Consider the following 19,530-nt stretch of genomic DNA (forward strand, 5'->3'; position numbering starts at 1 on the left):
TATTTTTTTTGTTATTTATTTATCGAAAACTTGTGAAAAAACCTGGTTCTAGTAAACTTGGTTTGTTAGCTCTTGTTTAAATTTCAAATGCTTGAGATAGTTCTATATGCAATGGTTTGGTTTTTTCTTTGTTCTCATAAAATTATGTGTTTTTTTTTTAAATATTTCAAATGCAGATACATGTATTAAAAGGTGTATAATATGTGCCGACTTAATTTCATAAATTTAATATTTGTTTTGATTCAGACCAATGACTTTTACTTATCTACTACTGAATAATTGTTATGCCTTATCATAATAATAATGTATCAATATATTCCTAAAGAACATCTAGTAGCATGTAATGGAAGTGTTTTAGCTTTAAATTATACCTGTAAGAGTTCACCGAAACTCAATCACATGTATGATTAAAGCATATTTTATTGTTTCCTCTCAGAAAACTATAATTAGTTAAAATATGATATTTTGCAGAGCTAAATCAGGTTTACCTTACCAGAACGTAAAATTTTATATATGTTTTATTATAGTTTATATCATAATTATTTTTCTGTTATACAGGGTACATTTGTTAGAAGAAATGCTGCACACGGGCGATTTCTGAAGATTACTAGATTTTATAAATGCAGAACATATAGACTTGTACATGATTTTGATGTTTTTATTTGAATGTCAATATTTCTAAGGGAACGACCATTCAACTTATGTTTTTTTTCTTGATAATATATTATGGTCCACAATTTGATGAAAAATAGATTGTGGTGAAGCAGATGACAAAAATTATTCTGAATCCAAATTTTCCCCATACCTTATCGGGTAAATTTTGAAGAAAAAACTAATTTGATGATACATGTAAGGTCGAAAAACTAAGCAATAACAATTCCAAATGGTTGATTCTTACTCCAATTTTTTAAAGTTAAAATCTTGAACTAAGTATTTTGGCTAGATCCTGATATAGAAAAAAAAACAAACATGACAAATTGATACACACAATAGTTCACCGTGTTAATTTTCCTTTTCCTTTCACTTTTTAATAGACCAGTGATTTAATTAAAGCTTCATTAATAGGTTTATTTTTTTTAACCAGGTTTGATGTGAATTTTCAAGGTTTAAAACTAAATAGTGTAGCAACATCGTCAAATGTTATCTCTCTTTGTACGAAGTATCGACCAATTACCGGTGGATGTATTACAATGAAAATATATTTGTAGTCAGAAGAACTAAAAGAAAATGTTTGTAAAAAACATGATTAATAAATAAACGTTTGTCAATTTCACTATGTATTTAAACAAAGAAAAATCATCAAAGATATAGTTTGTTACAACACAAGCGGATCACAATCAAATACAAAATTCAAGTAAATTACAGGCCTGGCATTCCACAATGCTGGGCCAATTTATTCATTCTGTAATTGGATGTCTTATCATACACGTACGGCTCAACAGATATCGCTAGGCAGTATCTGTAAACTATACATATATCGTTTAAAGCTCCATCGACTGCCGGACTACATTTGTGTATTGCTGTTGAGGAGTACTGTATGAACCTCATGAACTCAGAATGTGTATTGCATTTGCATTTCAATGACGTAGTGCTTGGCATTATGCGAAGTATAGATTAATTTACGTTCTGAGAGAACCACAAACCTTCACTAGGTAAAAACTAAATTCTAGTCATTTATGATTGGAGTTTGAACTCACAACATCAATGTTTAAAGATTTGTGGTAACTGTTGATAAACTAATTGAAACCATTTCAAGTACCTATTTTCCTCCTTTTTTTCGTTTTAACTAGCATTTATTAACTGCCAACACTCTCAGATCTGCACTGTAAGTCTATTACTTCAGTGCTTTTGAAAATTGTGTGTTAGCTATATAGTTATCTGATGAGTAAATGCCTTTATAACTGCTTCGTATAGTTTGTTCATATGTTGTGCTGTGATTCTACTGTCCTGGTTTAAAAGAAGGGTTGTGAGCCGCCAAAAATGTTGAACCTCGCCACATTCTGTACCTGCCGGTCCCAAGTTCAGAGCCTGTAATTTTAGTGATTGTCGTTTGAACCTGTTAAAAATATATATGTTTAGTTTATTGATTTCTTCAGAAATCAATGTATTACTTTTCTCGTTTAAATAGTTTTACATTTGTCTTTACGGTGCTTTTTATATCTTGCTCTGCAATATGAGTTTTGCTCATTTTTGAAGGCGTTATGATGCCATATAACTACCAACAGATACGTCATGTAGTCTTTGGTGGAGAGTTATCGCACTGACAAGCATACCACATCTTATCAATATTTTGTTCTGCAAATAGAAGACAGTTTGTAATAAATGACTGACTTGGTCTCAAAGCCCAAACTCTTTCTTCAAGAAAAAAGTCATTTTTCGAAATCTTACACTGATCTGTTCCTTCATTTACTCGGTAACGTTTTAGTTGTAACATGATCCATGTACAGAATCTCCCAAAAAAACTAAAAGTATGTATCATGAAATTGTCAAATTTTTTTTTGGTATTCTATTATATGAGAGAGTTACTAAACTTAGTCTGTGTTATTTCTTGCATGCAAGTTGAATTTTATCATCTTTATGTAATGCATCAATTTACAGACATAAACTCAGAAAAACCCGTCGATTTTATAAAGGCACTTGAAGGCAGTTAAAAAGTCACACTTTTCTTGTTTTCTCTCCAAAAAGAAAATTTTAAAAATAAGATTAGTTAAACAAACAAGATTGGAAATTGGTTTAAAATAATACTATAATTTTATGTAGTTCGTTTCTAAGCATGTTCAAATTTGGCGTTTGCTTTTGTTGCACTCAGGGTTTTTTTCTGTTGTTCTTTTGTTTTTCTCGTAAAGTTGATGTGTTTCCCTCGGTTTCAGTGTGTGACCCATATTGGTTTTCTCTCATTAGAATAGTTGAACGACCGTTTTCAAACTATATGCATTAAAAATATATAAACACCATAGGTAATAATCATAAATGTTTAAATGGCCATCAGTGAAATACGGTATAGTAGGTTATCAATACGTATAACATGTATAAAGAAGCATGTACGATGTTTCATTTTACTATTATATAATAATATGTAATAAAATATTTAATTGCGTATTTTGGGTTTATTTAAGAAAAGCAATAATACTTAAAAGAATTGTATATTCATGATTGACATATATCAGGATCGTAGTAGATCAAAGTTTATAAGTTTTACTGTTACAAACGTGTCAACATGTGTAGTTCTTCTTTGGGTGCATAGAAGAGCTGCATCACAACGAATGCACAAATCTTGATTTTTTTTTTGTCTGTTGCGCTTTATAGTAAAAAAATAAAAAGTTAAGTGACAATATTGATTCAACATTGTTAAAATTTAAAATGAATGATATCACAGATACAGAGTAAAATCTGCATCCTTCATACCTTGACTTAAAATAATAAATTAACAATGTTGGTCGATTGATAGCAGTAGTAAACTTTTTATTTTTCGTAGCCACAATCCTGTAGCGTCTGCATATGAAGTATACATATATAATATATCTCGTTTGGTATGATATTTCAGGGCTCATTTTTCCAATTATGGTTTCTTCGGTAGGGGTTATTATTATTAATTGCATAAAAGTTAATTAACCAAAGTTTCAAATGATTAAAATAAAGTTAAAGTCACAATTCGCCGCTTCAGAATCTAATGTATCCTGGGTAACATTTGTGTCATACACAATGAAAATTCAACCAATGACGTGACGTTATTTTCATTTTGGGGTACAAACAATGTTACCATGTTTCTTCCGATTCTGACACGGCCTAGTATTGCCTCTTATCATCAATTGTGACATCCTATATTGTAATGAAAGTAAGATTTAAAATAATGTTTCGCATTATAAAAGAAAAAGAAACTGATGAAACGTATCATATACCCGAAATCAATTTATATATCAAAGCCTTTATCAGTATTACGATTTGGCTGAATTGCTATTGCACCATCTTTGGTTAATTGTATGCAACTCTTGAAAACAAATTCTTGTCAAGTTCATACAATCATGCAGTACGTTTAAAACTGAAAATTCTTCTATCTTTTCGTAATTCACAAAAATGAAATTTACATGTTCATCGCCAAGTATGATAATGATAAATGGAAACAGGTCCTGTCAAAATTTAATGTTCGTATTTAAATCACGCGTAGATAAACTGTTTATATTAACATTTTAGGAATGAGTATTGTTGATAACAATAAAACTTTCAGTACATAAGTTAAGTCAATATATGTATTTACTTTAACTCTTCAATAAGGCAACAGTAGTATACATGTAATCCATTGCTCTGTATCAGTAACCTCAGGTTTGACACTTTTATGTCAAAGTCATTCAAATGTCTTCCAAAAAAGATAATTAATAATTCTTCTTTTTTCTATGTACTAGTATGTAATCTTAAAATTAAAATTTAAAAAGTAAAAAGAAAATTACAGTAATATCGCTGTATCAAAAACCTCAGGTTCGACACTGTTTTTCAATGTAATTTTAATGTCTTCCGAAAGGAAGACAAAACATAGCAAAAACGTGCCAAGTCCGCTTGTTTTCTATAGAGTCGAATTAAAAACGGAATTCAAATACATATATCCAATAAAGATACTGTGGATTCGTCATTATCCATGGAATACCCATTGTCGTGGATTTCGTGGCATTAAGTGATCCACCAATGTTCATCGAAGTAAAACATGTTCTATACTCACATCACATCTTCCTACATCTATCTATGCATGTATAAATGTTTGTACATGTATGTAGAGTTTTGTAAAACCACGCATTAGAATATATTAAAAAAAATACTACTTTTCTTCTGAATCACAAACAAAATTTATAATGGAAAATAAATTAATCCACAGATAAAAAAAAAGGGGAGAAATAAACAAAATACAGCTAGATTTCTCCACGCATACAGCATCCAAACGACTCTAATACACAAACGACATCTTGGAGTCAACATAAAAAAATATTCTCCAACAATCGATAGTTTCTATACAATTGGTCATTGTGATTGTCATACAAGTGAGAAGTTTAGCTAGCGATAAAATTGTCCTCAGAGTACGGTATTTTTTGTGTTTTTACTTTTTTTTCAATAGCGATCGGACTCAACTACTACGGAATTGTATTACACAGAACATAGCATTGATCTGGCGTGAACATCTGCTTCTCCAAACATCATAATCATAAAGATAAGACACACGAAAACCAATTATGAGGGTCTTGTTTTAAGCAGGCATATGTATAGGTGGTTAGGTGAATTAACTAGTTATTTTATATTAGAATTAATAGCATTATTTGAATAACATGTATATTTTAATGTTTATAATATTTTTATATTATATCTATTTATTATTTGCATTAAATATTGTGTATTAGTATTATTATTATTATTATTATTATTATCGTCGTCCTCACAACTATTACATATTAATTTTGTGTTCATCAACATCATCGGAGATGAAGAGTTGTCTCCCGTATGTTTTCTTCTTTTTTTCTTTTTCTCTTTTAAAACTCTTGTTTAACTATGTACCGTTTGTTTTGTGTTGTTTTGTTTTTGTTTTTTGTTTTGTTTTTTTTTTTTGGGGGGGGGGGGGAGGTTATTGCACGCATAGGTACTCGTATTAACTCTTTCAATATTATTGACTGCATTTTTTACATATTATTCAGGTTAATGGTAAAATGGCTGGTACGTAACATACTGTAGTAGTACCTGAATGTAAAAACTAAGTGAAACCCCACATTATAAAATATATCCTTGATTATCACTGATGGTAAAGTATATAATTAGACTACAGTACATCATATTATATTATTTTATTGGGTTATAAGTATATCGTATTTCATAACAATAAAATCAAATTTTATTTGAACAGAATGCAATTCTTAAAACTGAAAAATGTTGGAAGCGCTTCTGGATAATACAGTAGTAAAATTTACGGGCCTTAAAATACTGTTCCATTTGGAAACAATGGGTACTTAAATATAATTCGGCCTTGTGGTCCATCTCCTATTCATTTAGTAAGCTAATGTCAAACATGACAGGCGAAAAAAATGAAAACGGATTATCCACTCAGTTAACGGAGAAACCTGCGGATGAAAAATTAAAAGGAAGAAAAGTAAAAGGTAGTCGATATTTAACACACATACAAGTAGTTTACGAACATTATTTTTGGTATTAGTGTAATTTTTGTGGAAAACAAAGCATGATCGGTTTATTCATAATTGTTTGTTTCACATGTACATTTTAAAAGGAAACAAATAGGACTTACAGAACATACAAATACTTGTACCATAACTATTTTTTCGTGTTATGTTTTTTTTTATAATTTGATAATTTACAAACTATTTTGTGAAAACTAAGATTTAATATTTATTTATTCGGTATTACAAATTTTACTATAAAGAATATATTCTCAAAGACAGCAGATTCATTTCACTAGCAACATTGCATGCTAGAGGGTGATAGGACCTTTATCGGGACTCCGGGATCGGGTGGTTTTAAGCTCGGGATTTCGGGATTGACACTTTCGGGATCCGGGAATTCTTTTTTTCCAATTTCGGGACCTCAGGATTTCGTGTTTTTTTTGCCCGGGATTTCTGGATTACGTGTTTTTAAGCCCGGGATTTCGGGATAAGGACCCCTCCTGTCCTCCCTCATGCTAGTTTGTCTGAATATTTAAGCAACTTAAAAGTGATCAATTTAACTTAAGTTCGTTCTTAAAGGGGCACTAGCTACGAGATATATAAAAAACTAAAGTAAGATTTTTTTTTTTGTTCAATCAATAGTGAAATAGTGAAATAATAATTCTCTTTTAGCATCCAAAATGGTTCAATTTTGTCAAATTAAGCGAAGAAACATTGATAATTACTCATTCACTTGCAAGTGAATTAGTCGACCTCATTACATCCGTATTCATGTGAACTTCAATTAAACCACTTGCTAGAGATTGGCAACGCACGCATTGTACGTGTACTGGTTATTTAAAGAAAAAAAATGTCAACAATGAAAGTGAAACTACGGTAAATCATTTGATTACTGGTTCGATCAATATAAAATCACTCTTATACGGTTAAAAACAAGGAGAAACATATATTTTTAATCTATAAAATAAACTCAAACAGACCTAAAAAAAAAATTTGCACGTGTTGGTTTAATCTATTCATATCTTTATTTATGTTTACATCGCTTATATGGTCATTTGAGGTCAAATCGATAGTTAATTAGATGGCGTCTGAACTAAAATACACACGAAACGAACCTTCATAGAATCTATCCTATGCTCTGTACACTGTTTATTTTAGACTTTTGGTAGTTAGGATACATGTTTTACATTATTATAAATCAAATATGAGAATTTGAGTCAAATCGGTGACCACGAATTTGACAGCTAGTGCCCCTTTAATTCAATTTTCTGATTAGAAATAATATCACAAAAAATCGCAAAACAAAAGTATGCTACCTAAATTCCGGTTTTTCTTTTAGTATTAAAAGCCAAAATAATGCATAGTTAAGTCAAATATCAGGATGAAGCTCTCTATAACAATAATGATTTCAGCATACTGGTGAATTCAAAATGATTGACTTAGTTTTACAACAATCACATTACCGCATTACCCTGTTGACGGAGGCTGTCATATTGAAATACTGTAAAGCAAAGTAGTAACGATCTCCTGCAAATTTATAAAAACGTATCGATTACGAAAAAAGGTAAGGACTTTAAACATAACGTCTGTTTCTTTCATTTGTCACACAAAACAAAATGCATATGTTTCTAATTTCAATATAAAAGGTTAAGGGCATATAGAACCTTGGTGGTGTGAATCCCATGAAAGAGTAGGTTCAGTAAGACCCCTTTTGAGCCACAAAATATATCAGTTTTACAAAATTGTTATAATGTAAACTTTTACCTACTTATTGGAAAGTCGAATACAGCTGCTACATAAATATGGGGTGGTTTTGACAATATAATGCACATATATCGGATACTAGCATCATTCAGTCATGCTCAATTACTGAAATATTCACAATTTAGTCATTTGAGTTAAATTTTAGACGGTTTTCGTCTTTAATGGAAGTGGTCGCATTCGTGTTCATTCTTAATATTTAAATGTAAGTTGTATTTGATGATAATACATAACATATGTAAAGGTTGAGGATGAACACGGATGCGGCCACTTTCATTTTTGACAAAAACTATCTGAAAAGTGACATTTTATGGCATAACTGATAAATTTGTCATATTAAGGTAGATGGGGTGTCTAAATTATAATCCATAGAATTTTTTGATAATTTGCCAAAATGTAGTTTATATTATGCTTTTAAAAAAAAATAATAAAAAGAATGGATCACGGGGCTTATTTTCACGCTACACGGTTTTCATAACTGACAGATTTTGTATAGATTATGCATGGAAAACCCAATTTTCTGCAATAAAGCGTAAACTACACCAAAGAATTTTCAGATATCATAGGAGAAGATAGCTTTAATAGTTTGCTTTCAATTAAGAAAAAGAAAAAAAGGGGTCACCGGATCCGTTTTCTTGCTACATTATGAAATAGGTAAATTTCTAACACATTCTATTGTAAAAGTACCTTAATCTGAATTATCTGCCTTTGTATTTGAGTTGCCTCCCCTTATGTGGCAAAGTTGAAAAAAATTTCATCAAACAAAAGTTTTCTGTTTTTTGTAAAATACTAACATAAATCTGATAAAACATGTTATTTTCTATATTGAAATGAAAGTTCTTACACATGAATTACCTACCACTCTAAACATTTGCACATTCTATTAAAGATCTAGACCTTGTTTTCTGGTTTTTCCAAATCCAAGATGGAGGAAGACACCCTGTCTACCTTAAGCTTGAATATGGCCGTCTGAAATGACTAAATCTGTTCAAATTTTTCATACAAACTAATTGAATAGACTGAAGTAGACACTTATAATAAGTGTTTAAAAAGTGTACAAAATCTTTCTTCAGATGAACCTCAAAATTGAGGCCAAAATTGGCCCTTACCGGCCTTACTCCTTTAAACAATATGTGCCATAACTTAATTAGAAGATAAATACGCATATATATATCAAAACAGAATTAGTTTAAATAGTATGTATCAATGCAAAATTTGAAGATAAAATATTACAATATGTTAAATGAAGTTCAAATATGGGATAATGAAAGAAGTTTGGAAATACTTATATAAATCCGTCTCCCTTTAAACATACCCATACTTTATAACAGTTTAAGCCAGCCTAAGGATAGAAATACATATCGCGCCCAACAACATTGAGGAACTAATTGTTCAAAAAAGATAAAACGAATCTCCGCACGACTTTGCCGCCTCTGTATGGCAGATTTTGTAAAATGTCTACACCATTATAAATATCAATAATAATGTTTTAAGGACGCCATCACGAGTTTGTTGACTGGTAAGGAGTATCCGTTTCATAGATGGCAACAGATATGTTCCAATTGTCGTCACTAAAATCCCGTCCTCTTTTCCCCGAATTTGACCTACCGAATTAGACTTACCACCGGGTTTGTACTAACATGAGCAACATGACTGGTGCAACATGTGGTGCAAGATCTGATTACACCTCCGGAGCACCCTAGTTTAAGTGGGTGCTTGTTACTCAGTTTTTTGTTTTCTATTTTGTGTTGCTTGTATGTTTAAAATTGAGAATGGAAATGGGGAATGTGTCAAAGAGACAACAATCCGACCAAATAAAAAACAACAGCAGAGGGTCACCAACAGGTCTTCAATGTAGCGAAAAATTCCCGCACCCGGAGGCGTCCTTCAGCTGGCCCCTAAACAAATATATACTAGTCCAGTGATAATGAACGCCATACTAATTTCCAAATTGTACACAAGAAACTAAAATTAAAATAATACAAGACTAACAAAGGCCAGAGGCTCCTGACTTGGGACAGGCGCAAAACTACGGCGGGGTTAAACATGTTTGTGAGATCTCATCCCTCCCCCCATTCCTTTAACCAATGTAGTAAAGTAAACGCATAACAATACGCACATTAAAATTCAGTTCAAGAGAAATCCGAGTCCGATTGTCAGAAGATGTAACCAAAGAAAATAAACAAAATGACAATAATACATAAATAACAACAGACTACTAGCAGTTAACTGACATGCCAGCTCCAGACTTCAATTAAACTGACTGAAAGATTATGATTTCATCATATGAACATCAGGCACAATCCTTCCCTTTAGGGGTTTAGTATCATACCATCATAACATATATGAGAAGAACATAACCCGTGTCATGCCAACAACTGTTTTTAAAAAAATAATGTGTTTAGTTCCGATGCAAAGATCTTATCAGTTGTCTTTTGGCACAGTCAGTGTATTTTCGACTTATGAGTTTGAATTTCCTCTAGGTATCCTTGGCTTATATTATTTTCAAGAAGATGTGACAAAAACTTCCTATTAAAGAACCTAGAATAAAAAATTTAACCTGACAGCTGACCTTCGAACGGACACACGTACCGAAAATTATAATGCGCTTCTATAATAAGTTGGTTAAAACAATCATCAATTCTAGAATCTACTTTTTACCGATGAAAATCTGGGGGAAAATCTTACGCTTTGTTTTGTGTGAAGAATTCAACGTAGTTCGGATTAACGGGGCGAAGTGAACCATTCACGTTGTGCTATGCATTCATTGATACGAACAATCATAATGAACAATCTAGAGTTATAAAGAAATTGTCCAATGAATGCATATAGCAAATGCGCACATTTGAATATCTGTTTTACCTTTCATAAAATTCTTTATTTATCAATAATATAATCCAAATATCAAAGAAATAAAAGAAACGTACTGCATACAATGAATGATGCGGCGTTTTTACACCTTACACATGTTGATATTCCAATATCAAGACTGATATGCAGTTCTTTGACTTTATCACACTTTGCATACAACGATATGACATTATTTCACCTTGCATAATATGGAATGGCATTATCATGTCTAGCATATCACGATATGACATTACCTCTCCTTGCGTAGAATGATATGGCATTATATCACCTTTCATACAATGCTAAGGCATGATCTTACCTTTCATACAATGATGTGACATTACCTCGACTTTTATACAATGATATGACATTATCTCTCCTTGTATAGAATGATATGACATTATCTCGCCTTGCATACAATGATATGGCATTATCTCGCCTTGCATAATATGGAATGGCATTATCATGCTTAGTATATCACGATATGACATTACCTCGCCTTGCGTAGAATGATATGGCATTATCTCGCCTTGCATACAATGATATGGCATTATCTCGACTTGCATAGAATGATATGACATTATCTCGCCTTGTGTACAATGATATGGCATTATCTCGCCTTGCATACAATGATATGGTAGTATCTCGACTTGCATTGAATGATATGACATTATCTCGCCTTACATACAATGATATGGCATTATCTCGCCTTGCATAGAATGATATGACATTATCTCGCCTTGCAAACAATGATACGGAATTATCTTGCCTTGCATAGAATGATATGACATTATCTCGCCTTGCATAGAATGATATGACATTATCTCGCCTTGAACATAATGATATGACATTATCTAGCATTGAGTACCTTGCATCGTTTAAATCCTTCGAATACATTAATATTGCTATGGAGAAGCGAAATGTAGTTTCTTTCGTATATATCATAGAAATAACGTTTATTCAATTAGCTTTTAGATCCAGCCACTTCTTTTAGTTTCTCACCCACCGCCATGCTAGGATGAAAACAATGCCTGAAAAAATTCCTCCAATTCCACCTACAATACATAGCCCAAATGAATAGTGAAAGTTGGACGGATCCAACATAATGCCACCAGAAGAAATTGCTGCGAAGACTATTGTTCCGATCAGGGCATGTCCTCCTGAAAGAAAATAACATATGTGTTAAACTGACTAGTTATTGATTTCCAAGTTAATATTACCTTGTATATAGTATGACGGGAAATGCAAGTTTCAAGTTGTAATTGTTTCTATGATGATAAAATTGAGAATGGAAATGGGGAATGTGCCAAAGAGACAACAACCCGACCATAGAAAAAAATAACAGCAGAAGGTCACCAACAGGTCTTCAATGTAGCGAAAAATTCCCGCACGCACTCTATGATGGCCGACTTTCTGGTGATCTCAACGTCAATAAATGGCTCATTTCTCAATTACCGTCAATGATATACATTTTGATTTGATTTGAATTAAACTAATATAAAGCAAATCCCAGAGTGTCAAATTTAATGGCTTAGACGTGTTCTGAACCTGTAAGTACTTAAAGTGGTTCATCAAACTACAGGGAGATAACGCTGTAAAAATCAGCTGAACGTTTTAATCAAGTTCTACTCTTAAGAAGATATGAAGCTTCTCAATGATCAAAATTAGTGTTTGTCAAACTGCCATATATCCAATGAATTTATTCCGATAAAGTGTGTAGTTCAAGTTTTTCCAAAATAATATATTTTTCTATAAGTAAATATTTTGTCAAAATTTAATTAAAATTAAACGAATCAAACTAATTTTAGTCAAGGTGTTTGGCACAACCTTAAAGAAGAAAAATAAACCCATCTATTTCAACACAATCGCAACTTTTAGGCAAACGTTGTCATTTTTCACAACAGACATTGTATAAGGGATGTGACTAGCTTTTATTGCGTCAACAAGTTAAGCGATATTACGGTCTCATTTGTTCTAGTTACCAACTAAAATCAACAAGTTTATTTTATATTTCAAACAGTGTAATGACCATTTTTCCATTTTTAATTCCACAACCATGATATAGATTTTCAAAAATGTTACATTCAAGATGAATAGACCAACTTTTTAATTCGAAACACGAATTCAATTATATTTTTTTACAATTTATCTATAATCGGAACGTACAAACATGAATTTCAATTTAGATTTGATCGAACTATTGGTTATATATATAGTTTATAGACGGAACCGTTCGAGCATAAACATAAAAGAATATAGGGAAATACAACACCTTGTTTTATCAAAGTAAGGGAGTTTAGTTATGACGAAAACCTTAATATAGATTTTTGCGACTTACTGATTTTCCGTGAAATTAAAGCAAATATAAAACATTTGTCAACGGAAGATACTTAATCACGAAGATGTTGAGAAAAAATAGCGTAGGATAGTTGTTATAAGTCATTCTGATAATATTGTCTACTGTAATAATTAAAACAAGCTTGTATTAAGTTTGTTCCTTAGTCAAGAAAGGTAGAACTGAGACTCTAGTAAATACCAAAACAATTGAATACAAAATGAATAAGAACATTTGCACTCTTCACCTCGACAATGACGATAATATAATGAAAACATGTATGTTCTCAATTTTCGTAATGACACTTACAGTAGACGCATCACAAGGTAACACTGAAGAGTAGGGTTAGCTTACGTTTTCTAAACCTCAACCTTGCTAAAAATTGGCTACAAAACAATCATCATATAAAATGACTAAAAACTGCACTTTACTATTTTTTGTATATTGAAGTTGTCTTTCTTTTTTATATATGAGCTTTGTCAACAGAATATAATTACATTAGATGTATGTTTCATTATAATACTTTATTCTGATTCGCTAACTGCACATCACGTGTTATTCCGTAAGCAGTTGCATTGCTCAATACAACTTTTTATACATGATAACACGTGGCCCAACAAAAAAGTGCACAGGTGAATTAAATAAAAAAATATATAAAATTCGTGTTTTCATGATCCTAGCTAAACAATGTAATTAAAAGTATTGAATGCTTCTTTTTGTAACTGTATAGGGTTGTAAAAGCGTTGATCGTGCGCACATTTTTAGAATGAAGCGCTTCCGCGCTTCATACAAAATGTACTTCGGTCAACGCTTTTACACCCCAATAAATTTACAAAAAGAAGCATTCAATTCTTAAGTATATATACCATTTTGTTTTCCTTTGTTGACATAGTTTTTTGTCTTATAATAATTCAGATCATAACACAATGTTGACTGCTGTATTCCAATTTTTGACATTTTTACCACTTCCATATATATAAGAAGATGTGGTATGAATGCCAATGAGACAACTCTCCATCAAAGTTAAAACTTGTAAAAACTAAACCATTATAGGTCAAAGAACGGTCTTCAACACGGAGCCTTGGCTAACACCGAACAGCATGCTATAACGGGCCCAAAAAATGACTAGTGTAAAACCATTCAAACAGGAAAACTAACGGTCTAATCTATATAAAAAAAAACGAGAACGAGAAACATTTCTGAACCACATCAGCAAACGACAACCCGTGAATAAAAGGTTCCTGACTTAGGACAGGTGCACACAAATGCAGCCGGTTTAAACGTTTTAACAGGCGCCAACCTTCACCCTTACCTGAAACAGCAGTACAACACTACAACATAGACAGACACACCATAAAATATCCATAGAAATGGCTTAACTCGATCAAATTTTTCTTTTAACAAAACAAGCAAACATACACTGAACGAATAAGTATGATTTATGATACAATATAAATACAATATGTAAAACAATGTCAAAAAGACAACTATAACCTGGGACAAAATGGTGTTAAATGATAACTTACTCCGGTAACTTTAAATATAATAATTTTGTTGTTTGGAGTACGGAAATATTTTTTTACAAAATGATTTTGTTGTACATAGTACGAGAACAGACGTGAAAATATAAAGTTATATTTAACACTTATCAAAGGTGGTACTTATAAAAAAAATAGTGATACGAGATATAACACAAAAACAAGCACCATTGAATAACAAAAATGCATTACAAATTGTGTCAACATGTCAAATCAACACGAAAGTACTGAAATTACCGAAAGCTTGTTAAAAGTCAAAAATAATTAATAATAAAAAATCATGCATCGGGGACTAAAATCAATCAAAACACAACTCAGAGATTTAGTGTTATAACGCCATGGACAGTCAAAGAAGACATGACTTGTGCAATACCAAAATATATCTGTTTGTTTTGCTCTCATGTTTGTCAATATAATGGAATTTTTTGCAACTGTCATAGAAGTAATAGGTTTAGGTACCTAAAAACCAGGATTAATCTATCATTTTCCACATAAGCACCAAGTCAGGAATAAGAGTTGTTTTCCATTCGTTTGATGTGTTTGCGTTTTAATGTTTGTTCTTTGATAAGGGACTTTCCGTTTCGATTTTTCCTTGTCGTTCGATATTTTTGTTATATTGAATTTCACATTGACATAATTTCAAATGAAGTTATTAATATTTACCTGCCATGAAGTTGAGTAAGCCTATAACAACAAACATAATTCCCTTTTCCTTGAGTACAAACATCTCATATAAAGAACATACCAAAGCTGCGACAAAGGCTACCAGTGCAAAGATTTCCAGAACTCCGGCAGCTGTAAATTGAGCGTCACGTACTGGTGCATCTGCGATATTGTATTATAAAAATAAGGCTAATAAATATGTGTGTTAGGATATCTTCCGGCAAAAACACGGGAATGTTGGCAGACAGCTTTTTCTAGTTTGCTTCTTTTGTACCTTTAATATATGACGATAATTTGCAAATTTGTCAATTTTCACCTCGAGATGGCCAAATAAAGCTTAATAAAAGCATTATGAGGCATTCAAAAATTCGACAGTAAAAAAAACCTATACACAAGCATTTCTTTTATATATCATAACAGCAAGTCATTTGATGGTTTTATTCCAATTTCTCTTTAACATCCCCTAATATACCAAAGGTCCGTTAATATACAAACAAACTATTGTATGTCATCACTGAACCTAGTTAGTCTGCTAGGTATTGGTTCTTATAATAACACGCTTTATGTTATTGTAGTGATACCTTCGTGCAACTGGATTTAATTACAAGAATAAGCATGAACGTATGTTGTGATGCATTTGTTTTCTATTATTAGATTGCTAACATATCGATCACGTAAAGGAAGCCATTTATTAAAAAAATGTGTAGCTGTGTTGATATTCAAAAACATTTTCTTCACCGACAATTTTCAAAACCTGTCATTCTTATCTTATGAAATAACACATGTCAATTTGGGACCATCAACTCGTGTAACCTTTTATTTCATTTAAAGAGATAGAGGACACTCTGCTTCTATAATACAAGAAAATTATTCAAACTATATTAGAATTATTGAAGCACATGAACTCAATTTTCCATACTGTTAATCATACAAAACAATAAAATACCAATTCAAGATGCAAAATCCTACCTTTTCCTCATAGTATAGCGTACGCAATGTGGAAAGTATTTTTTTAATCAGTAAAAACTGATATCAGTCCGATAGTCTACCAGAATCTAAAGGACATTGTAACCAACTATAGGGTAGTCAACAATGCACAAAACCCATCTTGTAAGTCAGCTATAAAAGGCCACAGCATTGAAGAATATTGAATATAGCATCACAAAATCAGAACAAACTATATTAACCAAATGAAAAAGACTAAACTCATCACATTATTTTTGAACCCTCAAAAAAAAAAAGGACAACACAACATACTGAGCCATTTACAACTAGTAAAAAAACATGCATTCCCTTAATAAGATTTCAATCAGTACAACCAACGGACTTTGTGTAAATACGTCATAATAATACAAAAACGTTAGTATCGACTGGATGTAGGGTTTAAGTTTATTTCTTTTTTCTATCAGCTCATAGACATAGTATTGTATGTGACCGTGACGTCAACAATGTTTGTTCATGATTTACTGCTTAAAAATGGAATTTTGAATTAAATTATAAGAAATAACTGTAATATTTTGTCTGCCTATTCGAAATAATCTCAAAAATGTGTTGCACACTTTTAAATTACCGTTACAGGGATTATTCAGGTTTTTTTTTTAATTTTATTTCTTCAATAAATGTTAAAGTCATTCCTAAAATGAATAAAAATTAAGACAAGACTACAAATAAAAACAATATTTAAATATATCATACAACAGCGTGAATTGTATAGCCTTTTAGGATAAAATGATTCGAATAATCAATAAGTTTACATGGATCATATATTCATTTACTGGATCTTTTGTCATCAAGCGTATGATAAATGATTTGAATTACTGACAATATCATTGTGTAATGAAATACATCTAACATGTATAGTACATGACATGCATACTTGATGCGATATCACCGATATCGACATATTACATTTTTGAAAAACAACCACGCATAACCTTGTTATTTTAGGTTCATAAGTGCATATTTGTATAGCTTAAGTCGATTACAAAAATATTTAACTACAATATTGACATTAAATATAAAACATATATATTCATCACTCAGTAACTTTGACTTGCTTTTCTCAGCAAAGAATGCATATTTAAAATTAAGAAACTTCTGCATATGTGGTGAAGGGAACTATGAAATCTGTCAAGAAAATTAAGGCATACCTGTAAAATATTTACAAACTTCTACTCCATTGGATTGAAAACATGATTTCCATAATCCCATATGAACTAAATCTCCAATTGTATACCAATATGTAGTTGAAAATCCTATTATGTGCAGAATGAATGATACAGTGGTAATAATACTTCCCCCAATAATCATCGGTGGAATAGTAGCTAAGGTATCCGCCATCATCAAATATAAGTCGTCTGTAGTGTTTAAACTCGCTAATGTCTAACGGTAACACATATAAAGTGGTTTTATAGAATTATGTTCGTTATTGCATACGTGATATTTCTAATTTTCAATCTTTTGTTTTATAGTAAGTAAGTCGAGAGATGACGTTTAAGGATATGGTTCGGATAAGCACACCTTCCTAGAAAGGCACTGAGTGCTTTTTAAAATTATAAATTACGTCAGATTTGGGTTTTGTATTTCATTTTTATTAATTTCCTAATAACCAGGACCTCTTTCTGGTTCGTTGGTTTTCATAGTAATTGTCACGCCGTTGTGATCACTGAACGGGAAATAAACGGTATCTGAATTGTTTAATCTACAATTGATATTCTCAATAGTGAATATTTAATCTATTCACGAGTATGATTATCCCTTGAAAATGAGTATTGCTTTTTGTTTGGATCTATCTAATGTCTTATTTAGACAAGTTTAAATCTCCCATAACATATAGTTCACGACCACATTTTTTTATACTTGATTAACGTATCAAAGAACATGAAGAAGTCTGTTCTTTCTATGCTATAATAAGGGGCGTAGACATTAAAATTCGAACAATTTCGTTTGAGTCTAATTTAAATTCAACCATCAATTTCCGTCCTCTGCAGATCTATATTTGTCATTAACGTTAATATCTTTACTTGGTGTTACTGAAATCGATATCTCGTAAAAGGCGGAAGTCCCGTTACACCAAAAACTTAACCCTTCCCATTTCTTACCCTATTAATTTCTACCAATGTTTTACAATGATTTTTTTTTTTTTTTAAACATATAAAATCCAAAAAAAAAAATTCTAACACAATTGAAACAATACATTCCCTTTTTTACATATATTCAATATCGTTTGCTTTAATTCAAACTAAGATAATAGATATACTTTATGAAAGGATTCATGTTTTTAAGGTGATTATGGGAAAATGGTATTTTCGTGGTTAGCATACAAAGATCTAGAAAATTTAAACTTTGTTGAAAATTTCTCAATTCGTAGTTCACCTTTACCTATGAAGTTATAACGAAAATTGGTTTTCTTCGAAAACTAATGTATCCACAGTAATACGTATTGAATAATAACAAAACTTGAGTTTTAACTAAAAAATCACACAAACACAAATAAAATCTAAGGAATCTATAACTTTAAAAAGCACCCAGTGACTTTCTAGGAAGGTTTCACTTGTAACCGTGTGCGTATCCGAACCATGTCCATTAAACGTCATCTTTCGACTTACTTACTATAAAACAAAAGATTGAAAATTAGAAAATCCCTTTTGCAATAACGAACATAATTCTATAAAACCAGATAATACGTGTTATCGTTAGACATTAGCGAGTGTAAACACTACAGACGATAATATATGATTATGGCTGATACCTTCGCTACTATTCCACCAATGATTATTGAGGGAAGTATTATTACCACTGTATCATTCATTCTGCATATAATAGGATTTTCAACTACATATTGGTATACAATTGGAGATTTAGTTCATGGGATTATGGAAATCATGTTTTCAATCAAATGTAGTAGAAGATTGTAACTATTTTACAGGTATGTCTTTTTTTTCTTGACAGATTTCATAGTTCCTCTCACCACAGATGCAGGAGTTTCTAAATTTAAAATATGCATTCTTTGCTGAGAAAAAGCAAGTCAAAGTAACTGTGTGATGAACATAAATGTTTTATATTTAATTTCAATATTGTAGTCAAATACTTTTGTAATAGACTTTAGCTATACAAATTTGCACTTATTAACCTTAAAAAATACAAGGTTATGCGTGTTATAACTATGTTTTACATTTACCACTTTTTATAATAAAAACCTGGATAAAACAGTTATTTGTGGTGTTAGTACTTT

At 31.3% G+C, this 19,530-nt stretch overlaps 1 protein-coding gene across 1 annotated transcript; it reads right to left on the reverse strand.

Moving 5' to 3' along the window:
- Positions 1-11,254: 11,254 nt before the first annotated feature.
- LOC139483523 (uncharacterized) lies at positions 11,255-17,908 on the reverse strand. Its single transcript, XM_071267541.1, has 3 exons — positions 17,447-17,908; positions 15,297-15,458; positions 11,255-11,920 (listed from the first exon to the last, which is right to left on the reverse strand). Exons 1-3 carry the CDS (start codon positions 17,637-17,639, stop codon positions 11,751-11,753), a joined length of 525 nt encoding a protein of 174 aa, XP_071123642.1. The 5' UTR covers positions 17,640-17,908; the 3' UTR covers positions 11,255-11,750.
- Positions 17,909-19,530: the final 1,622 nt, after the last annotated feature.

This window comes from Mytilus edulis, chromosome 7, assembly GCF_963676685.1.
Source record: "Mytilus edulis chromosome 7, xbMytEdul2.2, whole genome shotgun sequence".
In the NCBI taxonomy this organism is placed as follows: Eukaryota; Metazoa; Mollusca; class Bivalvia; order Mytilida; family Mytilidae; genus Mytilus; species Mytilus edulis.